Here is a 16,526-nt window from a genome sequence, read left to right as displayed (position 1 = left end):
ACAGTGGCCAACTAGATGCCTGTGGGAATCCAGCAAACTGGGCATGAGCAAAATAGCATTTTTCCTACCTGTGATTCCCAGCAACTGATATAGCATTTAAGGACATGTTCAAGCCAGGCAAAAGGGCTCTGCATGTGAAGCAGAGCTGTAGAGAGAGTTGCAAGGGCCAGATAGAGAGGCCTGGAGGCCTGTATTTGGTCTTCAGGCCTTCAGTTCCTGACCCCACTGATAGTGTAACTTTGGTTTAGAGGGTCATAATGCTTTTGCCAATACAGTGGTACCTTAGTTGTTGAACTTAATCCATTCAGGGAGTCTGTTCAACTCCCAGAATGTTCGAAAACCAAGGTGTGGCTTCCATTTGGCTGCAGGAGCTCCCTGCACTCAATCAGAAGCCGGTGAAGCCACGTCAGACATTCGGCTTCCCAAAAATGTTCACAAACTGGAACATTCACTTCTGGGTTTGCGGCGTTTGGGAGCTGATTTGTTTGGGAACCAAGCCATTCGGGAGCCAAGGTACCACTGTAGAGTGTTCTGGACTGCTCAACCTGTTTTGCATCAAGATTTTGGAGCAAGTACAGCTGAAGAGAGGAAGTGGGGAGGGAATGTTGTTTGGGACCCTCCCCCCCCCCCTGCAAATTTTTACATGGCAGAAAAATATGTCCAGAGGTTTACTTTACATCAGACAATCTAAAAATATTATTAATAAAAGCCAATAGCTGTGAACACAGATGCTTCAATAACATGTTCTTTGAGGACCACTTGACCCACTGCACAGCACCAAATGCGATTTTGCCACCAAATTCACATTTTACAGTCGTGAATTGGCTCTGTGACAAGTGTATCTACATAATTCCTTTTCTATGAAATATAAAATATGGCAATGCTAGTTTGAATAATAGCTACTCTAATATGTCTGTAATGCAGTATTAGGCAGACTGATAGCATCTGTCTGCTTTTAGGAAAGTAGTAAGATTTTCATTTTAAACCTCACTCTCTGTTCTTTAGATTGAAGTGATGAAAGGTAATGTGATCTCACGTATTCATACATACTTTCAAGAGCTGGAGAAATTTAAAGCTCGCTGGGACCAGTTAAAACCCAGGGATGATGTAATCGAAACAGGTCATCATGATTTGCTGCAGAAGAGTGCTGAGACCATAAAGGAAAAGAAAATTGAGTTTGATGAACTTGAGAACACAAAACAAAAGTTAATGTATGTTTATTTCTCCATATGCATGAATATATATATTACCATATAAGTGGTGTCCAGGACAAGTGAGGGGGTTGTGGGGTTAGTGATTTGTATTTGCTATTATGTATTTTTTTATCTTGTATTTTTATGTTGGGAACTGTCCTGAGATCTATGGATGAAGGTTTTAATAAATATAAACAAATAATAAATAAAATAATAAAGTCTTGTAAATACAATTTTTGAAAGCAAGCTAGACAGTAATGAGCAGAATATAACCATGTATAAAGTGCCATTTCCTGAAGTTGTCAATTCTGTGTTTTATAATGCTTAAACAGCAAGGCAATATATGTAGTAATTATGATAATTTTGGACTGGAAAGATCCTGAATTTTCTTTAGCTTTGTGTAAAAGATATCTTGTGAATGCAAACATCCACATTAGCAGAACCTTAAATAGTTCACCTGGCCAGGATACTATTGTTGCCTAGAGAACTTTAGTTATGTAATAAAAATAAAATGGCCCAGTTAATAGTTTGAGAGCAGCTGATATTTCAGCATTGTTGAAGCCATGTGGACAAAAGCCCCATTTAGCCCAGTCTGAGCTCTTTAAGGGAAGAGGGGAATAGAAAATTTTATCTGGGATACAATTTTAACGTTGCCATGTTCTTTTCCTTCAGCAATGACTGCTGTCACTTTGAGTTAGAAGAGCCTGATTTCTCTTTAGCCAATGAAATACGCAGAGACATTGAGAGCTGTGCAGAAATTTGGGCATTATATGAACAATTCCATGAAGGTTTTCAAGAAAAAGCCAAAGAAGACTGGATTACATTCAGGTCTGTCTTTTTTCTGAACTGCTGGCATTCCTTGGTTATAACAGTAGTTGACCCATTGTGAACTTTCTTTTTGACATGTGTTCCATTGCAGAAGCAAGACCTACTTGTTTGAAGAATTCTTACTGAACTGGCATGACAAACTGAGAAAGATTGAGGAACACACTATAATGACTGTGAAGTTGCAGAAAGAGGTTGACACATACAAAGTAAGGAGCTGAATTTAAAAGGGGAAGAAAGCAAAAAGGATGTATTGGAATACTTTGTACAAAATTTATGAGAGGTGTTTTTATACATAAATGTATATGTGTTTATGGATGGTTAAATTCAATAGTTGTGCAAGAGGAAGGCATCCCATATTAATTAATTATTTTTTAATCCACCCTTTCTCGCAAAAGGAGCCCAGGAAGATAAAGAATTGTTCTGTCATGTAGAAAGTTAGATAAATCTTCAGCTTCCTTCCAGATTTTAATAATACTTTGCATGCATATAAGTATTCAGAAGAATAATCTATTATGTGTCTGAATGTAACAAGGATATATTAAAATGAGGTATACTCATACATATACATTTATTTATTTATTTCCAAAGATGACACTTCCTGTCTTGAAATATGTTAGAGGAGAACATCTGTCGCCAGATCATTGGCTGGACCTCTTTCGTATTCTTGGTCTTCCCAAGGGTACTAGTCTAGAGAACTTGGTGTTTGGAGACCTTCTAAGAGTGGCTGATGTCATCGTGGAAAAAGCAGCAGAACTTAAGGCAAGAATCACTTTTCAAAGTTGTACTGAGAAGCAGAAAATTATGTGGAGCAGTTACTTGGCTATCGAAACATTTTTGTAGCTTCCATTCTTCTGTGGTGCTGAATGGAGGGCATGTGGGTCAAGGTTGCCCTCTAGTGTCCAAAGCTGGGAAACACAGTCCATTCTCAGCGGGTCACTCTCTGGATCAGAGGGATGCGGGTTGCGCTGTGGTCTAAACCACTGAGCCTCTTGGGCTAGCTGATCAGAAGGTCGGCAGTTCAAATCCCCGCAATGGGGTGAGCTCCCATTGCTCTGTCCCAGCTCCTGCCAGCCTAGCAGTTTGAAACCATACCTAGCAGTTTGAAAGCATGCCAGTTTAAGTGGTACTGTTGTGGCAGGAAGGTAAACAGCCACATGACCTAGAAAGCTGTCTGTGGACAAACACCGGCTCTCTCGGTCTGAAAGCGAGATGAGCGCTGCAACCCCATAGTCGCCTTTGACTGGACTTAACCATCCAGGGCTCCTTAACCTTTACCTTACCTTACTCTCTGGATCGTAGAATCAGAGAATTGTAGAGATGGAAGGGATCCCGAGCGTCATCTAGTTCAACCCCCTTGCAATGCAGGAATCTCAACTAAAGCACCTATGACAAATGGCCATTCAAAGTCAGACCATTGGTACATCTATCTCAGCAATTTCCTGTCTTTTGCCTGGACAGGACAGTGTGTGTGTGTGTGTGTGTGTGTGTGTGTGTGTACACACACTTCTCCTGTTTTTCTAGTTGTGTGAGAGTGTGAGTGACTGCTGCCTGGAGGATGAGCAGCAGGTTTCATATTCCTTTAGATCCTTTCCTGACATCAAAGTTAGTGGAAGGAGAGTGGAGTGATAGAACAGAAGTGGAAGAGCGTGTTTCTCCCAGATTGTTTCAGGAGGCTCACTGTGTGACCATAAGAAGATCCTGCAGGATCAGGCTAGTGGCCCATCTAGTTCAGATGCCTGCGGGAAGCATGAAGCAGGACTTCAGGGCAGCTGCATTCTGCTCATCTGTGATTCTCAGCAGCTGGTATTCAGAGCCACATTGTGGATTCCATAAGATTCACTGGAGTGGGTGTTGTGTGAATGAAAAGGTGGCGTTTGCCACAGAACCTTTATTTAGTTCCTTAAATCATCATTCACATGTTTAGCAATATGTAGCTAGTTCCATAGTGTTTGATTTTAAAAAGATAATCTTGTATTGATTAACAAATTATATTTCATAACTTGTCATTTGTCTGAAATCTCTTTTTGTTTTTAGTTTGCCTGTAGTAGAAATGAGAGTCAAACATTTGCTTGAATGTGATTTGTGTCTGAAAACAGGATTTGAACAGTCGGGCTCATGGCGAAGTCGCAATCCGAGAAGCCCTGCGTGAGCTCGAGCTGTGGGGAATTGGAGCTGTCTTTTCATTGACAGATTATGAAGACAGCCAGAGCCGGATGATTAAATTGATTAAGGACTGGAAAGACATTGTCAACCAGGTTGGTGACAATCGTTGCCTCCTTCAGTCACTCAAGGACTCTCCATATTACAAAGGTTTTCAAGATAAAGTTTTTGTTTGGGAGAAGAAACTTGCTGAGCTGGATGAGTATCTTCAAAATTTAAATCAAATTCAGAGAAAGTGGGTCTATCTGGAACCCATTTTTGGGCGTGGAGCTTTACCTCGTGAGCAAGCCCGCTTCAACAGAGTAGATGAAGACTTCAGGTCAGTTTTATGCTGCACAATGTCTTTCAATCCAAATATCTCAAAACATTCTTCATTCTTTGCAAAAAAGTATGCAAAGCTTATTGTAATCTCATGCGTTTTCATACCCAGGAACAGAATTAATAGTACAGTGGTGCCTCACTAGACGAATTTAATTCGTTCCACGGGTCTATTCTTATAACGAAAAATTTGTCTAGCGAATCCCATAGGAATGCATTGAATTTTTTTTTAAAAAAATTTGCCCACAGGAACACATTAATTGAATTTCAATGCATTCCTATGGGAAACTGCGATTCGCTAGACGAATTTTTCGTAAAACGAATTTGTCTAGCGAGGCAACCTCCACTAGAAAAATCCTTTCTTTAAGCGAAAATTTTGTCTTACGGGGTGTTTGTTAAGCGAGGCACCACTGTATTATAACATGGATGCAACTGCAGCAATAATTTAGAAATTAATCTATGACCTTTCACATTATAATGACATATTTTACTCCCCCCCCACCCCGTTCTTTTAAAAGATCAATACTGACAGATATCAAGCTTGACAACCGCATAACATCCTTGAATGCTCGAGCAGGAATAAGAAATGCCTTGATCACTATTCTTGACCAGCTTCAGAGATGTCAGAAATCCTTAAATGAATTCTTGGAGGTAAACATTTCTGATCTAATAGTGAGCTGACATAGACGGAGTCAGAATAGGGTCACTGAGAAACAAGAAAGAATGTGTTGGTGCATCACAAGGATTGTAGAAGTAGGAAAAAACAGAAGCAACCTAAAAGGGCAAAAAACAAAAACAAAAGACCCAAACAGCCAAGTGAGGATTGAGCAAGCCCAGTTGCTACAGGCTGGTGAATGTCGGGGGGCCCAGGGGGGCATGCAGAAAAGCAGACTGCACGGAATGGCCTCTTGTTCCATTAGATATATATTATTGAAAAATAAATTGTTTGGGGTGTTTTATTAACGCAAACTCCTGTCAGTGTAGGAGAGGCAATTGCCGTATCAAATAAATGCAGCATATACAGTAACAAGCAGAGAGGTGCTTGCAGCAATCCAGAGGTGCTTGCAGCAATCCAGCTTCATCTGGTACGCAGGCTGAGACCCTACCTGCCCGCAGACTGTCTCAGCCTGCTCTAGGTATCTCCTGCTTGGACTACTGCAATGCACTCTACGTGGGGCTACCTTTGAAGGTGACCCGGAAACTGCAACTAATCCAGAATGCGGCAGCTAGACTGGTGACTGGGAGCGGCCTCCGAGACCACATAACACCGGTCCTAAGAGACCTACATTGGCTCCCAGTACGTTTCCAAGCACAATTCAAAGTGTTGGTGCTGACCTTTAAAGCCCTAAACGGCCTCGGTCCTATATACCTGAATGAGCGTCTCCACCCCCATTGTTCAGCCCGGACACTGAGATCCAGTGCCGAGGGCCTTTTGGCGGTTCCCTCACTGCGAGAAGCAAAGCTACAGGGAACCAGGCAGAGGGCCTTCTTGGTAGTGGCGCCAGCCCTGTGGAATGCCCTCCCATCGGATGTCAAGGAGATAAACAACTACCTGACATTTAAAAAACACCTAAAGGCAGCCCTGTTTAGGGAAGTTTTAAATCTGTGATATTTTAATGTATTTTGGTATTTGTTGGAAGCCGCCCAGAGTGGCGGGGGTAACCGAGCCAGATGGGCGGGGTATAAATAATAAATAATAATAAGAAGAATGGGTGGGCTGTTTGGCCAGTATACCTTGGTGCATGGGTAGCAAAGTTAAAAGTACAGAGCTATGCCTATTTTCATTTATAAGAAAGTGTGGGATATGATATTAGCATTAAAATCAGAATGAATTCATCTATTTTGAAACAGGAAAAGCGCTCTGCATTTCCTAGATTCTATTTTATTGGGGACGATGATCTTCTAGAAATCTTGGGACAGTCTACCAATCCTTTAGTTATTCAGTCTCACCTGAAGAAGCTTTTTGCTGGTAAGTTGAGTCATTTCATTGCTTCAGGATGCTACATGAGAAGCAATGCATAAAACAATGTTGTGTGCAAGGGTTTTACAAGCCTGCATATATCTAGGAACAGTTGGGAGTGAGTTCTTAGTTTCCTGGCAATAGAAGCCTTCAAAGCACCTTTAGTTACAATCATCGTCACTTTCAAATAAAAAAGAGTTCCTTTTTAGCAGTTGATATGGAAATATTGGAAAATACTTAAAGTATAACCCCTGAGCCGCAGAAGGCTGATGAACATCTTTCTTCAGAAGTCTTGCTTTTAAAAAATAATAATCGTCGACATTTATGCATGCATGCATATAACAATGACGAACCTTTTAATAAAATTATGTCATTAAGTACAAACACATTTATTTAGACTCTGAATCCTCTTAAGAAACATAGTATTGTAGTATAAAAGCTTTATTGTAATCTAATAACATGGAGTAGATTATACTTCATTAATTGAATATTGTGCTGTTAATTAACAGGAATTCATAGTGTGAGCTTTGATGAGGACTTTAAAAACATTATTGCAATGAAATCTTTAGAAGGCGAAGTTGTACCTTTAAAAAATAAAATCCTCCTATCAAATGATGTTGAGGTAAGAAAGTAGACCCCAAACATAATAACACAAGCTGGGAGAAGTAAGCGCGATTTGTGATGTTTCCTTTTATGTTATTTGCCAGGTTTGGCTAAACAAACTTTCTTCGGTGATGAAAGAAACATTGAAACAATTACTGTGTGACTGCATAACTGCTGCGAAAAGAACTCAGGGTTCAATTGATCCATCACTTTTCCCCTCACAGGTAGTTTTTCTTCCTTCTTTTGCAATGTGGTAGTTATTAAAATTGTTTAAGGAGAGACTGCATTTGGAGGAATATCTGACTTGAAAAGAAATAATATTTTGTGCACTTTGAATTAAAGCTAACAGGCTGTGGTTAACATATAGTTGTATTGGATTTTATTCATTTATCTTTGAAGGTCAGGCACAGTTTTGGTAGAAAATTCTGGTAAAGGTGAGAACACCTTTGTTTCTTGGAACACTGTATTTTTAAGAAGCACAATAGTAACTGAAGCTTCATCTGGACTGGTTTTAAATAATATTTAATGGAAACCTAAAAGTTGAGGGCGTTGCCATAAACTTACTGCACTGCCACCTTCTGTTCCCAGAACCTCAGCAGACCCCAGGCAGGATTGAAGTCTCCTAGTTGTGCAAACAACTCCTAGTGCTTCTGTGAGTGGTGCAGTGAGCTACAACAGCTTGCAGCCAAGAGCTGCCTGTTTGAGTCACTCTACTCCAGCCTGAGTGGTGATGCCTGTAGCTGTTGCATAGCAGCACAATCCACTCTTTGAACCTCCAGATTATTACTGTCTTCAGGCAAATAATCATAACGCTTTATTTCCATATGATTTTTTTTGAATGACTTAGTCCCCTTTAGCTCAAGGCAATTTGCTTCTTAAAAAAACATACGGTACATTGGATTGTTAACCAGCTACTTGAAGTGCTCTTTGTGTATTAGTATGTTTCAGCCTAGCGTGTTCTGGTGCATGGGGTCACAAAGAGTCGGACACGACTAAACGGAAACAATGTTTTAGCAGAGGAGTAGTGTGGATTTGCAGTTTGCTTAACGCTGAATAAAGTAATAAGATTTGTTTAAGCATCTATCACTGAATTACATTTACATTCATTCTTGCTTATGAATATTGTTTTCCCAATAGATTATTTGTTTAGCTGAACAAATTCAGTTCACAGAAGATGTTGAATGTGCAATCAAAGAGGGTAATTTGCAACAGTTAGAATTAGAACTGATGGCTAAATTGGAGCATTACACCAGCATAGACACTAATACAGAAGATTCAGGCAATACAGGTATGAAAGAGGATTGCAATGTCTCCCGTCTCCCCCCCCCCCAGGCTTGAAATTATTTTCTGATAACTGAAGCACACTTGCTGTTACTAATTATATTAATAATTTTATCCCTCTAATTGTACAATCGGAATGAGGGCTGTAATTTTGTATGGCTGTAATTTTGACTTTAATCGAGAACTGTTTTGTATGTGATTTAATGCATAGTATTTCATTTTGACTGCTTTGTATTGCAAAGGGTAACACAGTGGCTTCCAAAATAGTATAAAACAACATATTAGAGAGAGAAATTACAATTGAACAGTTAACATTATCATTATCAATGAATTGCCAGATACCATCAGTAAACTATGAAACCATCGCAGGTTAGCACATCCTAATATTTTGATTTGCCTAGAACACCCAGAAAGACCCCTTCTGCTGACTTCAAAGTCCAGGTCGGGGGATGTAGGATTCCTTGTGCATGTAAGGTGTCCTCAGGTGGTACTTACGCTTCCCCAAGAGAAGCATTTTGCCCTAAAAAGGAAAGTTGGTGATGGGGTGGTAGTTCTCAGTTCAGAGGGATACTACTAACTCATCCGTTTATCACAACCAATAATTTTAGGTTAAAAATAATGGATACGAACTCTGGGCATCTGCTGGGTGAGAGGTTTGATCCTCTAATCCAGGCACCCCCAAACTTCGGCCCTCCAGGTGTTTTGGACTACAATTCCCATCTTTCCCGACCACTGGTCCTGTTAGCTAGGGATCATGGGAGTTGTAGGCCAAAACATCTGGAGGGCCGCAGTTTGGGGATGCCTGCTCTAATCCATTTGAATTAGACGTTCCAATGCTAACTGTAATGTAAACCATTCAATGTATACCAGAAGAGTAGCTGGGGAAACCCAGCCACATGGGCAAGGTATAAATAATAAAATTATTAAAAATTAATACTATAAAACAAGCCACTTGGCAAGCTGCTCGCTCTTCTAAATTCAGATCCTAAAAAAAATTACATCTTCCGTTAAATAGTTACATTGTATATAATGGGTGACATTGTTAAACTTCCCCCCCTTTTGTTACATTTCATTTGTAAGAGTAAATGAGAAGCTAGTGACTGGATAAAACAAGATAAATAAGAGGCTAATATAATTGCTTTTAAACTTTTAATGGTCTGCTTAATGGTCTCCTGGAAATAATACTATTTATCTTCAGAATCTGGGATCCTTGAGCTGAAGCTTAAAGCTCTTATTCTTGATGTTATTCATAACATTGATACTGTGCGGCAGCTAAATGAAGCCCAGGTGCAGAGCAATGATGATTGGGCCTGGAAGAAGCAACTCAGGTTTTATCTAAAGGATCAAAAATGCTACATTCAAATGGTGGATGCTGAGCTCCAGTACACCTATGAGTATCAGGTACTGTTCTCATTTCAGTTTCAAAATTTATTGCAGGATCTCCTAATCATGCATTTTTCGTGCATTCAGAAATACTGTACTACTGCTTTCCCCACCCCCCACCCCCTCACAGCACATTCCATATTATTTAAGGGGAGCAAAAACTATAGTCATCCTTGCTCACTAGCTGAAGTGCTTGAAACACTTCTTGACTCCTGTATCCCAGAATGAATGGATCATTATTTTCATTTGTGTTTGCTCTTGATAACATGGTCCCCATCAACTGTAAAGCCATTTTTGTTTAGCTTTTTTTAATCATGCACTGTCCAACTATATGACATATGGTCCAATATTGTTCTATTTGCAATCCTTGTTTTATTGATTTCATTTAATATTCTAATTTTCTGAGATTGTGAATTTGGGCTTTTCTTCAGCTGTACGCCATAATCATCCCAATTACAACAAATAAGGGCTTGACTTATCTCGCTTTGCATGCCATGAGTCTATCTCCTATATTGGTTTCACCTTTTAAGTTGAATTACTGAAATAAATGAACTTTTCGACGATATTCTAATTTTTCGAGTTTCACCTGTACAAAAGGTACCTCTTTCACTTCATGGTGTGCTTCCTTACTTCCATGGCAAGCTAACAGATTTGTGGGAGACTTCAAGAAAGATAGGCTTATGCACATTTGCATGGTTTCCCTCATATTTGACAAGCATAGATTATTACTTATTTGGAGCTTGCAGTTCTGTTCATTTTACATCTGTACGATTGAGCTAGGATTCTAAATTTGATCTTATTGTGCTGGGTGATAAGATATGTTTCTTTATTTCATTAGGGTAATTTGCCAAAGCTTGTCTACACACCATTAACTGATAAGTGTTACCTCACGCTTACTCAAGCTATGAAGATGGGCCTCGGAGGGAATCCTTATGGTCCAGCAGGAACTGGCAAGACAGAATCTGTAAAGGCTCTGGGAGGACTACTTGGAAGACAAGTTTTAGTTTTTAACTGTGATGAGGTGAGGCAGCATATTCAATTCAAAGTCCTGGATTTGGCCTTTATAAACTACTGCTGCTTTGTTTTTAATGCTATATTTTTGCAAGTCCCTTTTGAAGCCAAGTTGTGAAAAGCAAAGTAAAATTATCCTGAATTAACAATAATTTATAATGTTACTTTATTAATAAATATAACAATGTTCAGATAGTATTTGCCACCGCTGCAGACCTCTGTGTGTGTGGGAATCAAGAGTGGGTCTTGGGCTCTCATGCTTCCTTTTGCTCCCCCAGTGCCATCTCTGATTCCTTGTAAGCATGTGAAAGGGAAACACAGAGCCAATATGCAAATTAAGGCAGAATCTCCTAATTTGTGTGCTATCTTTTAGTGACAGGAGTGGCGTAGGAAGTATGCAAAACTAAGACCTGTGTGCAAACTAATCCCCCCATGCATGAGGAGTGGGAGAGGGATGCAAAGTCTGAATAGGCCCTAATGCATTTTTTTCAAGTGCCATTACTCCCCCCTTCAATATATTTATTAAAACTTTTCAAATAGGAAAGTGAATACTGAAGGTTCCATATCTTAACTAACATTCTTATTTCAAGGGCATTGATGTGAAATCTATGGGGCGAATATTTGTTGGTTTAGTGAAATGTGGAGCCTGGGGCTGTTTTGATGAGTTCAACCGGCTGGAGGAAGCTGTTCTGTCTGCTGTATCTATGCAGATCCAGACAATTCAACATGCTTTAAAGAAACACCAACCTGTGTGTGAGTTACTTGGAAAGGAGGTAAAGTATGATATTTTATCCTCTTTTACAACAGTTCTGCCATTTTCTTTATTTTGGGTTATGTACCTTGTCTGTTCCTGTACTCTTGCAGTGACACTCTATCTGTAGGATCTTAATGACTGAAAGAATCATCCTTGGAGCCCATCTACTTTTTCCTTTCTTCTAAATTTCTTACGAAACCTCTTTTTGGTTTTTTTTTGCATGAGAAATACTGTAAAGGTCAAAGAATTGTCCTAACCGTAAACTAGTATAATTCAAAGGATTTTAGTAATTAGAATTTTCAGCTTGTTTGTGTCAACAATTATATTTAGAAGGGTCTCATAAAGAGAAAGAACATAAAAACTAGATAGATGTCTAAAATGTATTTGTTTGGCACCAGTGGATCAGAGCAATTGACTGTTTAGTCAAGGCATCCCCAAACTTTGGCCCTCCAGATGTTTGGGACTACAATTCCCATCATCCCTGACCACTGGTCCTCTTAGCTAGGGATCATGGGAGTTGTATGCTAAAACATCTGGAGGGCCGCACTTTGGGGATGCCTGGTTTAGTACAATGTCCTGTTTGGGTCAGTGGCTGGTGCTGGTGCTTTAAAGGAAGATGTAAAGATATAGCTTCAGGGTAGAGTTGTTTCTTGCCATTTCTGGCAAATTGGGAATGAGAATACATGGGGACTTTGCCAAACGGTCATTAGATATACAATTGTTTCATAAGTCCCTCATGAATGCATTTTTTAAATGTCAGGTTGAAATGGATCACAACTCTGGAATTTTTATCACAATGAATCCTGCTGGAAAGGGCTATGGAGGCAGACAAAAATTGCCCGACAATCTCAAACAACTTTTTAGGCCCGTTGCTATGACTCGGCCTGATAATGAACTCATTGCAGAAGTGATTTTATATTCAGAAGGTTTCAAAGATGCAAAAACTCTGGGAAGAAAATTAGTGGATATTTTTAATTTAGCAAGGTAGGTGGTTTTTTTTTCTATCTCCAGGCAGTCCATTTAGAAAATATAAACTTTGGTTCTTTGGGATGCATGCCAATTCTTCAATATCACCTCATATGGTACTTTGCTATTCCTGAATACTAAAAATCTTACAGGCATAGCTGTCAAGTTCTCCCTTTTTTAAAGGGAAATTCCACTATGCTGAATAGGCTTCCGCGCGAGAAAAGGGAAAACTTGACAGCTATGCTTAGAGAAGTCATGGCTGTGAAGCATTCTTGTGTTCTTGTTTGGATCTAGTGTAGCATATTCATTAAGGGTAGGTGCTATGAGCTGGAAGACCCAGGTTCAAATGCCGGCCCATGCATCAATTTCCTGACTGGCTTGAGGGAAATTACTGACTTACATCTCCTTCCCCAATACAAGCATAGTAATACTGACTAACTTTATAGGGCAGAGGTGGGGAACCTCTGTCAGGGGCTCCTGTGTGGCTCATGAGGCCATCCTTTTGATACCACACCTACTTGTCAATTAACTGATGTCACCTTGATGTCAGCTGATAGGTGGGATCAGCTCAGTTCAGCTGCATGTGATAGTTCCCTGCTCATTTACTGATGTGGTGGTGTTAAATCCTGCTAGGTTTGCTGCTGATACCAGTTCCATTCAGGGAACTCCTCCGCATAGCTCAACTCCACACCCATCAGGGGATGATTGAGGTTAAATCCTGCTCTGCAACTATCTCCCCCACCCTTGCTGACCAACTTTGAAAGGGGGGGGCAGTCCACCCAACTGTCAATCACCTGTTGTCATTAAGATGATTGGCTGGATCAACCCCCTGTCAAAGTTGACCCATGCAGTGGGGGGAGAGAAGAATCTGGTCCCATAAGCCAAAAAGGGTCCCCACCCCTATTATTGTAATAATTACATCTGGGAATTGGATTGGAGACTCTTGTTAATGAGGGGTATGGACAGAGAAAGGAGCCGATTGCTGGGTAGAGAGATTAGAGATAGATTTGTGTGAAAGTGCTGGTGAATGTCTCTTAGCTATGCTATTAGTTTCGTTTTCTAGCTGCTCTTCCCTTTAATCTTTGTACGGTAGCCATTGAGGCAGAAGGCACAGAGTGACACAGCAAATTACGATCATTATGTGCTTTGACATAATATGCCATAGTTAATGCAAGCTGAGATTCATAATCCAGTTTCAAACTATGGTTTCAGATGAACTATAGTTAGTGACATAGCTGCCAAGTTTTCCCTTTTTTCGCGAGGAAGCCTATTCAGCATAAGGGAAAATCCCTTTAAAAAAGGGATAACTTGGCAGCTATGGTTAGTGAGCCTGGCCAGTGGCTTATCTAATCCAACATCTTGTTCTGACAGTGTCCAGCCCAGATACCTATGGGAAGCCCATATCACAACAGCACTCTTCCCCTTCTGGGGTTTCTAGCAACTGGCATGCAGAATCATAGAACCATAGAATTGTTGAGTGGGATCCTGAGTTCATCTAGTCCAACCCTCTGCAATGCAGGAATAATAGAAGCATACCACTTCTGACAGTGGAGTTAAGCTGAACTAACCATGGTTTAATGTTGGGTTCTAACTTAGCCCCTGGTTCTGCATCTCTTCGTTGCTCTATAAAAGCTTTTGATTTCTTCACAAGTACTAAAGGGAAGTAGATCAATGATTGTACATGGAGAAAGCATTAAAATATGACTTTTTTTAAAAAAAATCAGGGAACTCTTGACACCTCAGCAACATTATGATTGGGGCTTGCGAGCACTGAAGACTGTTCTGAGGGGATGTGGGAACCTTCTTCGACAGCTGAAAAAAAATGGAACGAAAAAGACAGGTAAAACTTTGATGTTGTCTTTCTTTATATGACTTCTCAAATTCAAGCATTCTGTTTTTGTGGGAATCTTTCTATCAGCAGATGTAAAATCTTTTCCCCCACAATTAGAATCCTGCAACTGACCCACAGTCATTGGAAGAGCTGGGGCCAAGTTCACACGGAGTTGATATATTACCATGACCGCTGGTAATACCCACATTGCTCTCGATTCCTAGTTCCATTCTCAGGAACCTAGTTGCTTCAAATAAGAGCCAAAGTTGGATGCTGCTTCACAGTAGTGTATTATCTCACATGGCTGCAGGAATCCTAATGTCTTTTGAAGTCATAGGGAAATATAAAAAATAGGAAGTTTGTTGAATCTCTGGCGTCCTGTCAAACAGTACCGTAGACAGTGCTTGGCACAGTGGGTTTGCATTAACTATTAGCTAATTTTTTCTGAGTTGTTGAGCTTGTTGTTAAAAAGACCATAGCTTTCTTATGAGTTGTGGCATAAACCTAAGAATTAATATCTTCATCACACTGCTGAATATTTTCATATTCAGTATATCACCTAGCTTTTATCCTTTTGTCACTGAATTTCCACGTGAAATTTAAGGCATTACAAATCCACCACCTGTAAGGATTGCATTATCTTGTGATGCTAGAAACCAGACTAGTGTGCTTCTCTTACATCTTGAAGCACAAAGAAATTAAATTGTATCCTCTTATCTTTTCTCCCATGTAGTTAATGAAAGCCATATCGTGGTCCAAGCACTGCGACTCAATACGATGTCAAAGCTTACATTTGCAGATTGTGCACGGTTTGATGCATTAGTTAGAGATGTCTTTCCTGGTATTGACTTCAAGGATGTAGATTATACAGAGCTAAATAATGCTTTACGAGAAGTCTTTGAGGAGGCCAATTTGGAAATTATATCTACTCAGGTAAGTATCAGCTACAACCCTAACTGATACTGAATACCTTGAGTTTGGTCTTTGCCTAAAAGTCTTAAGAAATTTATAGTGAATCTGTTGTGGTTATAAAAATACTAAAGGAAAAATCTTAATTCCATAGTTATTGGAAATATGTTTGCGGTTTATGTAAATGAATATATGCAAAATGTCTATATGTAAAATCAAACGTAGAAATCTTTTACTAAGTTACATTTTAATAAGCTTCATTGATTCTTGTGGCACTTATCCTTGCAAACTTGTAAGACTAGAGTCAAAATAATTCAGGACGGTTCTTGATCTGATCTGAATTGCTTGACACAAAATCCCTCCATGCAATTTAAAGACACTAAAAGCAATGATTTTATTATCTAATTGTGTGACAGAAGCATCCAGTTGTTTTAGTTACCTCCTCACATTGCTCAGGAAAACGGAACAGATGAACTAATTTTGTGGTCTGGACTTAGTCAGATGACTCCTTCCACGGGGGGGGGGGGGGGTAATTCCCCCCCCCTTTGCTGTTATGTTATGTTTTAGTGTTTTTATGTTGCAAACAATCCTGTGATTGTTGTTTGCAACATAAAAGTTACCTGCCTTAGCCCAGGACAGAACTGTATTCATGGTCTCAAACCACTAGGTACCTTTACTTACTCACATTTTTTTGTTGTTCAGTCATTTCCTTTCCCCCTCCTACAGTGTCCTCTTTTAATTCAGATTTTTGTGTATTGGGGGGGAGTCTTTTGTTCTCTGCTATTTTTCTTCTCTTATGGTTTCCCTCTGTCAAAACGAACCCTGCAAAAAAAAGAAAAAAAAGGTGGAAGCATACTGTATCCAGTTCCCACCCTAGAGATCAGGTTAGCTAGGGCACATTCCACACTATTGGATGCCTCTTCCACTGTAAATGGATAAAGGAACATGGGGTCCCAGCTTTGAAGTTTCATTCTGGTTTGGGATGAATGAGGCATCCAAGGCACACTTGGCTATAGCCAATGGCTAGCATTTTATACACATAGCAACTAGGCTTCACTTGGCAGAGAGATTTGACTTGTGCCAGTCCCCTGGGAGGCAGGATGAGGGACCAAGGTTCTATTCCCAGATGTCATAATCTAATTGGCTGTGAATATTCCTCAGTCTTTTTTCTTAAGCTTGGCCATGGGACAGAATTAGGGAGCAATCATCTGATCTGGACTAAATGGCATAACTTGGTTACATGTTCCTTTCTTCCTTGGGTCGTGAGATGACTTAATCCAGAATATCAAGTGCCTTGTTCACCCAAAACTGAAAGGAACCAGTACTTGG

The 16,526-nt window shown here is 39.9% G+C and overlaps 1 protein-coding gene across 1 annotated transcript in view; it reads left to right on the top strand.

Annotated features, from left to right (window-relative positions):
• DYNC2H1 (dynein cytoplasmic 2 heavy chain 1) overlaps positions 1-16,526 on the top strand; it is a 146,281-nt gene that overhangs the window by 24,113 nt on the left and 105,642 nt on the right. Inside the window, exons 23-38 of the mRNA XM_060273857.2 lie at positions 1,006-1,211; positions 1,866-2,021; positions 2,113-2,227; positions 2,610-2,780; positions 4,118-4,500; positions 5,018-5,150; positions 6,351-6,468; positions 6,969-7,081; positions 7,167-7,286; positions 8,200-8,350; positions 9,542-9,744; positions 10,565-10,747; positions 11,328-11,510; positions 12,252-12,475; positions 14,182-14,297; positions 15,022-15,221. Of these exons, the coding sequence (XP_060129840.2) occupies positions 1,006-1,211; positions 1,866-2,021; positions 2,113-2,227; positions 2,610-2,780; positions 4,118-4,500; positions 5,018-5,150; positions 6,351-6,468; positions 6,969-7,081; positions 7,167-7,286; positions 8,200-8,350; positions 9,542-9,744; positions 10,565-10,747; positions 11,328-11,510; positions 12,252-12,475; positions 14,182-14,297; positions 15,022-15,221 (2,775 nt within the window). The remainder of the gene's footprint in view (positions 1-1,005; positions 1,212-1,865; positions 2,022-2,112; positions 2,228-2,609; positions 2,781-4,117; positions 4,501-5,017; positions 5,151-6,350; positions 6,469-6,968; positions 7,082-7,166; positions 7,287-8,199; positions 8,351-9,541; positions 9,745-10,564; positions 10,748-11,327; positions 11,511-12,251; positions 12,476-14,181; positions 14,298-15,021; positions 15,222-16,526) is intronic.

This window comes from Zootoca vivipara, chromosome 4 (genome assembly GCF_965207765.1).
Source record: "Zootoca vivipara chromosome 4, rZooViv2.hap1.1, whole genome shotgun sequence".
NCBI lineage: Eukaryota > Metazoa > Chordata > Lepidosauria > Squamata > Lacertidae > Zootoca > Zootoca vivipara.
The sequence above is the reverse complement of the archived record's forward strand: the minus strand, read 5'-3'. Positions and strand labels throughout refer to the sequence as shown.